The sequence below is a fragment of the Xyrauchen texanus genome, chromosome 5, assembly GCF_025860055.1.
Source record: "Xyrauchen texanus isolate HMW12.3.18 chromosome 5, RBS_HiC_50CHRs, whole genome shotgun sequence".
NCBI lineage: Eukaryota > Metazoa > Chordata > Actinopteri > Cypriniformes > Catostomidae > Xyrauchen > Xyrauchen texanus.
Window position 1 is genome coordinate 3971833 of NC_068280.1, and position 12116 is coordinate 3983948.

The window sequence follows — 12116 nt, forward strand, 5'->3', positions numbered from 1 at the left end:
TCTTTCTGTTGATTAAGTGCTAAAAATAGCCTTCCTAGAACAATGTTCATTGACTGCTTTGAGGATGTTTCATCCCACACACGTATTAATGTCAGCGTCACCTTTTGACATGAACCCTTATAAGCAATGGACAAAAACACCTGTCAGAGATCTCCAGATTAAGTTCATAATGTATATCTACTTACAATACAGAAATGCAGACCTAAAATTGAATTTATACTGAATTTAATTCCATTTGGGCATCTTACTGGAATGGGAAACGGGGTGTATATGTTCTGATTCTTCAAGTCTAGGCCAAAACAGAGACAGCACCAATGAATGTGACTATTATAAGGGAACAAAATGATATAACATTATATTAATTTGTTCCTAGCAGACCAGTCCCCTACTGAATCAGGTGGGATAGCAATGTTTAACATTTAAAGCAGTGTTTCCCAAACCTTTTTCTGCCACGGCACACTTTTTACGACTAAAATATTCTACGGCACACCACTATCCCACATAGGCTAACCATCATCAATATTTTTCCTTTTCAAGAACTTGTCCATGTTTTGTGTCCGCCTGTAGCCTGTTTACTTGTAATGTTTAAAATTCGGCTATGCAAAAAAACAAAAAACACATACAGTGCTTGCATTAGACTTTCTCAAAAATTCCGTCATAATCTGTTATTACCCGCCATTTTAATTTTCATATTTTAATGATAATAAGACATTTAATAGCTTTTATTTTCATTCATATTTTCATTTTTAATCATGAACTTACAGGACGAGCATACAGCAGAGTATGCATTTATTTATGAAGAGAACAGATGAACAACAGAGACAAGAAGCAGATTAATGTTTCTGCGGAGGACACTAAGACACGACATATGAACAACGCAATATTACAGAAAACAAATACGATTAAAATATGAACAAAACACGTAAAAAATGTACTGAACAGAACTCAATCGACAACTCAAACCTTCCTCCTGGTCCGCATCGACTTAAACTCGCCTGTGCGTAATCAAACGCATCAAGGGAGAATGATGCGGAGGTGATTGTCATTCAATTTTGTGTCTTTATCTCGGACGGACGACTTCTCGTGGCAGTTTTAATTTGGTTCTGGAGGCTGAACCCAGCGTCATGCGCCGCATCGCCCTCCACATGACAAGAGTTGCAGAAAGCGTCACAGAGGGGCGATTTACCAGTTTGCCACTTAAAAAAGCAACAGGTGTGCACAATAAACACTGAAAGCATGTATTTGGAAGAGAGAAAAAAGCGTGCCGTTGCTTTGAGGGCAGAAAGTAATAAAAGGACTTGTTTATGTGTTTAAGAGTTTTCTTGGTGAATTTAAATGAGTTCAATAACTGGGGTCTCTGATATTCATAAACAATAAGGAAATTGAGACATTCAATGTCTCTTCAGAAATTTGGACAGTTTTTAAATATTTCTTGTTGCTTAATACTCTCAAAGACATTATCGGTGAAGCAAAAACATGTGTGACGTCACTTCATAGACTTCAATGTATTCTGCAGCGCTGACGTGAGTCATGTGATGACCCTTTACACGTATAAACATCACTCACTTTTGCACATTAATCATTATTCTTCACAATCACAAACGTGATCAATTATGGTTTCAAAATGGTGAATTTCTCCGAAAGGTGAGGAGTTTGGATCCCTGAAATTAAGAGTTTGATCATTTTCCACGGCACACTAGTGTGCAGCGGTACAGTGGTTGGGAAACACTGATTTAAAGATGTAATAATCTGAGGTGATTCATGTATTTGAGTGTAATGATATTGATATAGTGGGTCAGTGTGTCTTCGTACCAATACAAAATAATTAACACTCAATTTTAGACCATATAAACTCTGTTTATTTTGTTAGAATAAAATATGACATCTTTCGATATTAGAATACACTAGACACAATATTATAAAATAATTGTTTTAATCTAAAACTATACATTAGCAAGGAAAAAGATCCACTTCTCCCTCCTACAGGACAGCATCAAAACTTAAGAAATTATATCTCTTTTTTGTTTCAACAGCCTGCTGTTAAATTAATATGTTATTCACCAAGAGGCAAATTATCATGCATAATTTTATATTGTTATACACATATTTTGAGATTGCTATAAAACAGTCAATACTTTTAATGTAATAAAATTTTTAAAAGTTGTATAAATTAGTCATTAGATCATATTTTGCTGTTTGGTTAATGTATGGTTAGGGAATCTACAGGAAAATCCTAAATAGCTTTGACAAAATAATGAAGCATGTTGCTTGGAGCACACTGGATTCAATCTTTGATCCACTTGAAGTTGTTAATGTCGTAGCAACTGTTGTTGTTGTAGTAGCTATAACTGTAAGAAAAAGAAAGCAAATCAGAATGTTAATTTTTTTTCTTTTTTTCTTTGTTGACTTTAAATTCAATGAGAAATATTGACATTGTATGAGGGACCATTTGTAAGAATTTGTGAGATATGTTTTGAAATGTTGTCAGACTTACTTGAACCATTGACTGAAATTGACGAAGGAATTATGTTCAGTGGCCCAACTTCTGTTGTTCCCACAGATGTCAGGAGGACATCTGCAATTTCATTTACAGTAGGGACAGCTTTTGTCGAGTTGAAAACTAGTTGTGTTGTGGTAATGATCGACCCGGGTCTGAAATATATTTTAGAGACAGAATGTCAAACAGAATTCCTAAAATAAGGTTGTTACCAATAAATAATCAGTTTATTACATTCTCTTTATTTGTCTTTCACACACACACACACACACACACACACACACACACATGCGCACATTAAATAAGCAGCACTGCAATTTTCTGGACTTACTTGAAACTTAAGACTGAGACGCTGATGAAGTTAGCATACTTCAATTTGTAGATTGGTTCAAGCTGTAGCAAAGAATAAACAATTACAGTCACTACTTTGATATGATAAATGTGTTATGATAAAAAGTGTTTATAATTTAAATAAAAATTGAATGTCTCTTCTGTCAACTATAGGTTTACAGTAATAATCAAAGAGATATTATCAGTGTGACTGTGAACCAGTAAGTGGTTTTTAACTCACTCTATTCTTGACATCCTGAGCCCTTTGCTTGAAGCCTGCAGAGTTTGTATCACTGAGGTCTGAGGTGAATGTGTCAAAAGAGCGAAACACCAATTCTGTTAAAATCACAGGCACTCCTGTAGTAGCATTTGTCACAATAGTTGAGGGTCTTGTTGTTACATTAATTATTGCTTTGGCTGTTGTAGTTTTGGGTTTTGTTGTAGTAACTGCAGCAGTAGGTTTGGATGTGGCAGCATGGCTTTTTGTAGTGTTTAAGGATCCTGTTGTTGCTGTTACAGATGCTAAGGCTCCTGTTGTTGGTGTTGTTTTTGCTGTATTTCCAGCATTTGTTGCAGAGGCATTTGAAGTAGCAGAAACCAAAGAAAATGAAGTTGCTGTTTTTCCTGTAGTGTTAACTGCTGCTCTCGTGCTGGATGTTCCAGCAAGAGTTCTGGCATTTGGGGGTCCTGTTGTTGTCGTTGATGGTGAGGATATGGTGGATATTAAGATTGCAGTAACATTTGTGCTTTTAAAGGTAGTTGAAAATTTAGTGGCAGGCGAAAGAGTAAAAGCTTTTGTTTGAGATGTTGTGTGTAGTGCTGTTGTGGAAACTGGTCCAGTAGTGGTGGATGCTCCAGCAGTTGTTGTTGTGGCTGTTGAGGATCCTGTTGTTGCAGTTTTTGGTGTTGTGGATGTTTCGGCTGTCCTAAAAGTTGTTCTTTCAAATGCAGTTGAAAAGGGAGTGGCTGAAGTAAAAGTTGAAGCTGTTGTGTGTAGTGCTGTTGTGGTAACTGGTCCAGTAGTGGTGGATGCTCCAGCAGTTGTTGTTGTGGCTGTTGAGGATCCTGTTGTTGCAGTTTTTGGTGTTGTGGATGTTTCGGCTGTCCTAAAAGTTGTACTTTCAAATGCAGTTGAAGAGGGAGTGGCTGAAGTAAATGTTGAAGCTGTTGTGTGTAGTGCTGTTGTGGTAACTGGTCCAGTAGTGGTGGATGCTCCAGCAGTTGTTGTTGTGGCTGTTGAGGATCCTGTTGTTGCAGTTTTTGGTGTTGTGGATGTTTCGGCTGTCCTAAAAGTTGTACTTTCAAATGCAGTTGAAGAGGGAGTGGCTGAAGTAAATGTTGAAGCTGTTGTGTGTAGTGCTGTTGTGGTAACTGGTCCAGTAGTGGTGGATGCTCCAGCAGTTGTTGTTGTGGCTGTTGAGGATCCTGTTGTTGCTGTTTTTGGTGTTGTGGATGTTTCGGCTGTCCTAAAAGTTGTTCTTTCAAATGCAGTTGAAAAGGGAGTGACTGAAGTAAAAGTTGAAGCTGTTGTGTGTAGTGCTGTTGTGGTAACTGGTCCAGTAGTGGTGGATGCTCCAGCAGTTGTTGTTGTGGCTGTTGAGGATCCGGTTGTTGCTGTTTTTGGTGTTGTGGATGTTTCGGCTGTCCTAAAAGTTGTTCTTTCAAATGCAGTTGAAAAGGGAGTGACTGAAGTAAAAGTTGAAGCTGTTGTGTGTAGTGCTGTTGTGGTAACTGGTCCAGTAGTGGTGGATGCTCCAGCAGTTGTTGTTGTGGCTGTTGAGGATCCTGTTGTTGCAGTTTTTGGTGTTGTGGATGTTTCGGCTGTCCTAAAAGTTGTACTTTCAAATGCAGTTGAAGAGGGAGTGGCTGAAGTAAAAGTTGAAGCTGTTGTGTGTAGTGCTGTTGTGGTAACTGGTCCAGTAGTGGTGGATGCTCCAGCAGTTGTTGTTGTGGCTGTTGAGGATCCTGTTGTTGCAGTTTTTGGTGTTGTGGATGTTTCATCTGTCCTAAAAGTTGTTCTTTCAAATGCAGTTGAAAAGGGAGTGGCTGAAGTAAAAGTTGAAGCTGTTGTGTGTAGTGCTGTTGTGGTAACTGGTCCAGTAGTGGTGGATGCTCCAGCAGTTGTTGTTGTGGCTGTTGAGGATCCTGTTGTTGCAGTCTTTGGTGCTGTGGATGTTTCGGCTGTCCTAAAAGTTGTTCTTTCAAATGCAGTTGAAAAGGGAGTGGCTGAAGTAAAAGTTGAAGCTGTTGTGTGTAGTGCTGTTGTGGTAACTGGTCCAGTAGTGGTGGATGCTCCAGCAGTTGTTGTTGTGGCTGGTGAGGATCCTGTTGTTGCAGTTTTTGGTGTTGTGGATGTTTCAGCTGTCCTAAAAGTTGTACTTTCAAATGCAGTTGAAGAGGGAGTGGCTGAAGTAAATGTTGAAGCTGTTGTGTGTAGAGCTGTTGTGGTAACTGGTCCAGTAGTGGTGGATGCTCCAGCAGTTGTTGTTGTGGCTGTTGAGGATCCTGTTGTTGCAGTCTTTGGTGTTGTGGATGTTTCGTCTGTCCTAAAAGTTGTACTTTCAAATGCAGTTGAAGAGGGAGTGGCTGAAGTAAATGTTGAAGCTGTTGTGTGTAGTGCTGTTGTGGTAACCGGTCCAGTAGTGGTGGATGCTCCAGCAGTTGTTGTTGTGGCTGTTGAGGATCCTGTTGTTGCAGTTTTTGGTGTTGTGGATGTTTCGGCTGTCCTAAAAGTTGTACTTTCAAATGCAGTTGAAGAGGGAGTGGCTGAAGTAAAAGTTGAAGCTGTTGTGTGTAGTGCTGTTGTGGTAACTGGTCCAGTAGTGGTGGATGCTCCAGCAGTTGTTGTGGCTGTTGAGGATCCTGTTGTTGCAGTTGTTGGTGTTATGGATGTTTGGGCCATACTAACTGCTGTACTTTCAAATGCAGTTGAAGAGGGATTGGCCGAAGAAAATGTGGAAGTTGTTGTTTGTTGTGCTGTTGTGGTAACTGCTCCACTAGTGGTGGATATTCCAGTGAGAGTTGTTGTAATTGCTGAGGATTCTGCTGTTGTTGTACTTGCAGGTGTTGTGGATGTTTCAGTTGTACTGACATTTGTCGTTTCAATGGCAGTTGAAGAGGAAGTGGCAGGAGTAAACGTAGAAGCTGTTGTTTGTTTTCCTGTTGTGGGAACTGCTCCACTAGTTGTGGATGTTCCAGCAACAATTGTTGTAATTGCTGAGGATTCAACTCTTGTTGTACTTGATGGGGTTGTGGGTGTTTCAGCTGTATTAACAGTTGTACTGTCAATGCCAGTTGAGGAGGAAGTGGCTGAAGTAAAAGTAGAAGCTGTTGTTTGTTGTCCTGTTGTGGTAACTGCTACACTATTAATTGTTGTTCCAGCAAGAGTTGTGGTGACTCCAGAGAATTGAGCTGTTGTTTGACTTGCTGGTGTTGTGGACGTTTCAGCTGTATTAACAGTTGTGCTGTCAATGGCAGTTGAGGAGGAAGTAGCCAAAAAAGTTGTGGCTGTTGTGGACCCTATGGTTGGTTCAGCAGTGGAGGTTGTTTCTAATGTAATGGCTGAAATTAGAAAAATAATGATCAGTTTAGATTTATTCTAATATCAACAATGACAAAATAAATATCATTATTATGTTTTTTAAATAATGCTTAGGTACATTTATAATCAATATTCAATTAATTGACAGCTCAGCTAAAACTATGTTTTATTTACCTTTTTTTCCTTTTCTTATGTTTAACAAAGACAATACATTTTATCACACATTATTTTGACATTTTGCACTTAGGTGTTGTAAGACCCACCTGTCCCATTAATTGTGACAGAAGCAGATGTCAAGTTCAGGGAATTAATAGCAGTTGTTGATGTCAGTAATGTGGTTGCAATCTCAGTTGTTGATGGCACAGACTGTGTAGAGTTGAAAACTAAATCAGTTGTGGTGATGATTGACCCAGATCTAGAATACAAATTTTCAGAAACAGTTTCATACTGGAATATGACAATTTGATCATTAAATAAATGTTTTGTGTAAATAAAATAGGCAGCATTGGAATATTATGTACCTGAATTGTAGGACAATGACTCTTATGAAGGAAGGATACTTGGCTCTGTATAATGGTTCAAGCTGTAAAAGATTACAGACAGTTTCAATAAACACATATTTGGTATGCTATGAATTTATGTTTTTATCATTGAATGTAATTGTTGTTTATTTGATCAAGAAAGTTGTCATTAGAGTGAGTACAGTAAGTGGATTTTAACTCACATTGTCCTTAACAAGCTGTGCCCTATTCTTGAAAGCCTGAGAGTTTGGATCGCTGAGTTCAGGAATAAATGTGTCGATAGAGCGAAACTCCAACTTTGTTAGCACCTCAGATACTATTTTTGCAGCAGTTGTATACAGTGTTGTAGAAAATCCATCTGTAGTAACTGTTGTACTTTCTATGGCTTTTGAAGAAGGAATCAATGTTGTGCCTGTAGTAACAGTTGTTTGTGGTGTTGTCAAGGTAAGTCCTGCAGTAGTGGTGGATATTTCAGCAAGAGTTGTTGTGGCTGCTAAGTGCCCTGTTGTTGTTGTTGATTTTGCTGTAGCTGTTTGTGTTGTGGTCAAGTCAGCTGCAGTAATAGTTGTACTTTCTGTGGCAGCTGAAGAAGAAGAAGTAGAAGCTGTTACGGTATCATCTTTACTAGTTGTTTTGGCTGTCATGAGTCCTGTTGTTGTTGAAGGTGTTGATGCTGCTAGTGTTGTAGAGGATTCAGCTGTGGTTATAGATGTACTTTCAAAAGCAGATGGAGAGGGAGTGGCCAATGTAAAAGTAGAAGTTGTTGTTTGTTGTGCTGTTGTGGTATCTGCTTCATTAGTGGTGGATGATCCAGTAAGAGATGTTGTAACTGCAGATGATTCTGCTGTTGTTATACTTGCTGGTGTTGTGGATGTCTCAGCTGTACTGACAGTTGTAATTTCAATGGCAGTTGAAGAGGGAATGGCTGAAGTTAAAGTAGAAGCTGTTGTTTGTTGTGCTGTTGTGGTAACAGGTCCACTATTGGTGGATGTTCCAGCAAGGGTTGTGATTGCTGAGGATCCTACTGTTGATGTACTTGATGGTGTGGTGGAAGTTTCAGCTGCACTGACAGTTGTACTTTCAATGGCAGTTGAAGTAGAAGCTGTTGTTTGTTGTGCTGTTGTGGTAACAGGTCCACTAATGGTGGATGTTTCAGCAAGGGTTGTGGTTGCTGAGGATTCTACAGCCGTTGTACTTGCTGGTGTTGTGGACGTTTCAGCTGCACTGACAGTTGTACTTTCAATGGCAGTTGAAGTAGAAGCTGTTGTTTGTTGTGCTGTTGTGGTAACAGGTCCACTAATGGTGGATGTTTCAGCAAGGGTTGTGGTTGCTGAGGATTCTACTGCCATTGTACTTGCTGGTGTTGTGGAAGTTTCAGCTGCACTGACAGTTGTACTTTCAATGGCAGTTGAAGTAGAAGCTGTTGTTTGTTGTGCTGTTGTGGTAACAGGTCCACTATTGGTGGATGTTCCAGCAAGGGTTGTGGTTGCTGAGGATTCTACTGCTGTTGTACTTGCTGGTGTTGTGGAAGTTTCAGCTGCACTGACAGTTGTACTTTCAATGGCAGTTGAAGTGGGAGTGGCTGAAGTAAAAGTAGAAGATGTTGTTTGTTGTGCTGTTGTGGTAACAGGTCCACTATTGCTGGATGTTCCAGCAAGGGTTGTGATTGCTGAGGATCCTACTGTTGATGTACTTGATGGCGTTGTGGATGGTTCAGCTGCACTGACCGTTGTACTTTCAATGGCAGTTGAAGTGGGAGTGGCTGAAGTAAAAGTAGAAGCTGTTGTTTGTTGTGATGTTGTGGTAACAGGTCCACTATTGGTGGATGTTCCAGCAAGGGTTGTGGTTGCTGAGGATTCTACAGCCGTTGTACTTGCTGGTGTTGTGGAAGTTTCAGCTGCACTGACAGTTGTACTTTCAATGGCAGTTGAAGTAGAAGCTGTTGTTTGTTGTGCTGTTGTGGTAACAGGTCCACTAATGGTGGATGTTTCAGCAAGGGTTGTGGTTGCTGAGGATTCTACTGCCATTGTACTTGCTGGTGTTGTGGAAGTTTCAGCTGCACTGACAGTTGTACTTTCAATGGCAGTTGAAGTAGAAGCTGTTGTTTGTTGTGCTGTTGTGGTAACAGGTCCACTATTGGTGGATGTTCCAGCAAGGGTTGTGGTTGCTGAGGATTCTACTGCCGTTGTACTTGCTGGTGTTGTGGAAGTTTCAGCTGCACTGACAGTTGTACTTTCAATGGCAGTTGAAGTGGGAGTGGCTGAAGTAAAAGTAGAAGATGTTGTTTGTTGTGCTGTTGTGGTAACAGGTCCACTATTGCTGGATGTTCCAGCAAGGGTTGTGATTGCTGAGGATCCTATTGTTGATGTACTTGATGGCGTTGTGGAAGTTTCAGCTGCACTGACCGTTGTACTTTCAATGGCAGTTGAAGTGGGAGTGGCTGAAGTAAAAGTAGAAGCTGTTGTTTGTTGTGATGTTGTGGTAACAGGTCCACTATTGCTGGATGTTCCAGCAAGGGTTGTGGTTGCTGAGGATTCTACTGCCGTTGTACTTGCTGGTGTAGTGGAAGTTTCAGCTGCACTGACAGTTGTACTTTCAATGGGAGTTGAAGTGGGAGTGGCTGAAGTAAAAGTAGAAGCTGTTGTTTGTTGTGCTATTGTGGTAACTGCTCCACTAGTGGGTGATGTTCCAGCAAGAGTTGTCGTAATTGCTGAGGATTCAACTCTCGTTGTACTTGCTAGGGTTGTGGGTGTTTCAGTTGTACTGACAGATGCAGTTTCAATGGCAGCTGAGGAGGACGTGGCCAGAGTAAAAGTAGAAGCTGTTGTTTGTTTTCCTATTGTGGTAGCTGCTCCACTAGTGGTGGATGTTCCAGGAAGATTTGTTGTAATTGCTGAGGATTGAGCTGTTGTTTGACTTGCTGGTGTTGTGGACGTTTCAGCTGTATTAACAGTTGTGCTGTCAATGGCAGTTGAGGAGGAAGTAGCCGAAAGAGTTGTTGTGGCTGTTGTGGACCCTATGGTTGGTTCAGCGGTGGAGGTTGTTTCTAATGTAATGGCTGAAATTAGAAAAATGATGATCAGTTTAGATTTATTCTAATATTAACAATGACAAAATAAATATCATTATTATTATGTTTTTTAAATAATGCTTAGGTTCATTTATAATCAATATTTAATTAATTCACAGCTCAGCTAACACTATGTTTTATTTTTTTCCCCCTTTTCTTATGTTTAACAAAGACAATACATTTTATCACACATTGTTTTGACATTTTGCTCTCAGGTGTTTTCAGACCCACCTGTCCCATTAATTACAATAGAATCAGATGTCAAGTTCAGGGAATTAATAGCAGTTGTTGATGTCAGTAATGTGGTTGCAATCTCAGTTGTTGATGGCACAGACTGTGTAGAGTTGAAAACTAAATCAGTTGTGATGATGATTGACCCAGATCTAGAATACAAATTTTCAGAAACAGTTTCATACTGGAATATGACAATTTGATCATTAAATAAATGTTTTGTGTAAATAAAATAGGCAGCATTGGAATATTATGTACCTGAATTGTAGGACAATGACTCTTATGAAGGAAGGATACTTGGCTCTGTATATTGGTTCAAGCTGTAAAAGATTACAGAGAGTTTCAATAAACACACATTTGGTATGCTATGAATTTATGTTTTTATCATTGAATGTAATTGTTGTTTATTTGATCAAGAAAGTTGTCATTAGAGTGAGTACAGTAAGTGGATTTTAACTCACATTGTCCTTAACAAGCTGTGCCCTATTCTTGAAAGCCTGAGAGTTTGGATCGCTGAGTTCAGGAATAAATGTGTCGATAGAGCGAAACTCCAACTTTGTTAGCACCTCAGATACTATTTTTGCAGCAGTTGTATACAGTGTTGTAGAAAATCCATCTGTAGTAACTGTTGTACTTTCTATGGCTTTTGAAGAAGGAATCAATGTTGTGCCTGTAGTAACAGTTGTTTGTGGTGCTGTTGTGGTAACTGTTCCACTAGTGGTGGATGTTCCAGCTAAAGTTGTTGTGATTGATGAGGATTCTGCTGTTGTTGTACTTGCTGGTGTTGTGGATGGTTCATCTGTACTAACAGTTGTACTTTCAATGGCAATTGAAGAGTGAGTGGCTGAAGTAAAAGTAGAAGCTGTTGTTTGTGGTGCTGTTGTGGTAACTGTTCCACTAGTGGTGGATGTTCCAGCTAAAGTTGTTGTAATTGTTGATGATTCTGCTGTAGTTGTACTTGCTGGTGTTGTGGATGGTTCAGCTGTGCTAACAGTTGTACTGTCAATGGCAGTTGAAGAGAGAGTTGCCGAATTAACAGTAGAAGCTGTTGTTTGTGGTGCTGTTGTTGTACTTGCTGGTGTTGTGGATGGTTCATCTGTACTAACAGTTGTACTTTCAATGGCAATTGAAGAGTGAGTGGCTGAAGTAAAAGTAGAAGCTGTTGTTTGTTGTGCTGTTGTGGTAACCGTTCCACTAGTGGTGGATGTTCCTGCTAGAGTTGTAGTGATTGCTGATGATTCTGCTGTAGTTGTACTTGCTGGTGTTGTGGATGGTTCAGCTGTACTAACAGTTGTACTATCAGTGGCAATTGAAGAGGGAGTGGCCGCAGTAACAGTAGTAGCTGTTGTTTGTTGTGCTGCATTTGTGGTGGATGTTCCAGCTAGAGTTGTTGTGATTGCTGATGATTCTGCTGTAGTTGTACTTGCTGGTGTTGTGGATGGTTCAGCTGTGCTAACAGTTGTACTGTCAATGGCAGTTGAAGAGAGAGTTGCCGAAGTAACAGTAGAAGCTGTTGTTTGTGGTGCTGTTGTGGTAACTGTTCCACTAGTGGTGGATGTTCCTGCTAGTGTTGTTGTAATTGCTGATGATTCTGCTGTAGTTGTACTTGCTGGTGTTGTGGATGGTTCAGCTATGCTAACAGTTGTACTGTCAATGGCAGTTGAGGAGGAAGTGGCTGGTGTAAATGTAGAAGCTGTTGTTTGTTGTGCTGCATTTGTGGTGGATGTTCCAGCTAGAGTTGTTGTAATTGCTGATGATTCTGCTGTAGTTGTACTTGCTGGTGTTGTGGATGGTTCAGCTGTACTAACAGTTGTACTATCAGTGGCAATTGAAGAGGGAGTGGCCGCAGTAACAGTAGTAGCTGTTGTTTGTTGTGCTGCATTTGTGGTGGATGTTCCAGCTAGAGTTGTTGTGATTGCTGATGAT

General features: G+C 40.1%; 2 protein-coding genes across 2 annotated transcripts; both read right to left on the reverse strand.

Moving 5' to 3' along the window:
• Positions 1-1486: 1486 nt before the first annotated feature.
• On the reverse strand, positions 1487-9019 carry LOC127643704 (mucin-2-like). The gene is made up of 7 exons (XM_052126525.1): positions 7093-9019; positions 6890-6951; positions 6632-6783; positions 3069-6388; positions 2829-2890; positions 2495-2652; positions 1487-2348 (listed from the first exon to the last, which is right to left on the reverse strand). The coding sequence occupies exons 1-7, from the start codon at positions 8914-8916 to the stop codon at positions 2221-2223; spliced, it is 5706 nt and encodes a 1901-aa protein (XP_051982485.1). The 5' UTR covers positions 8917-9019; the 3' UTR covers positions 1487-2220.
• A 46-nt stretch (positions 9020-9065) lies between these two features.
• On the reverse strand, positions 9066-11286 carry LOC127644087 (mucin-5AC-like). Its single transcript, XM_052127105.1, has 6 exons — positions 11267-11286; positions 10652-11189; positions 10449-10510; positions 10191-10342; positions 9295-9947; positions 9066-9149 (listed from the first exon to the last, which is right to left on the reverse strand). Exons 1-6 carry the CDS (start codon positions 11284-11286, stop codon positions 9066-9068), a joined length of 1509 nt encoding a protein of 502 aa, XP_051983065.1.
• Between the last annotated feature and the right edge of the window lie 830 nt (positions 11287-12116).

Coding starts and splice junctions, on each gene's coding strand:
- LOC127643704 (XM_052126525.1), bottom strand. CDS start 8,916: ATGGCAGTAGAATCCTCAGCAACCACAACCCTTGCTGAAACATCCACC. Junction 6,952..7,092: donor CACAGCTTGTTAAGGACAAT/GTGAGTTAAAAT, acceptor AATCTTTTACAG/CTTGAACCATTATACAGAGC. Junction 6,784..6,889: donor GTCATTGTCCTACAATTCAG/GTACATAATATT, acceptor TTTGTATTCTAG/ATCTGGGTCAATCATCACCA.
- LOC127644087 (XM_052127105.1), bottom strand. CDS start 11,286: ATGAACCATCCACAACACCA. Junction 11,190..11,266: donor ATGAACCATCCACAACACCA/GCAAGTACAACA, acceptor TGCCATTGACAG/TACAACTGTTAGCACAGCTG. Junction 9,948..10,190: donor TATTGTAATTAATGGGACAG/GTGGGTCTGAAA, acceptor TTCTAATTTCAG/CCATTACATTAGAAACAACC.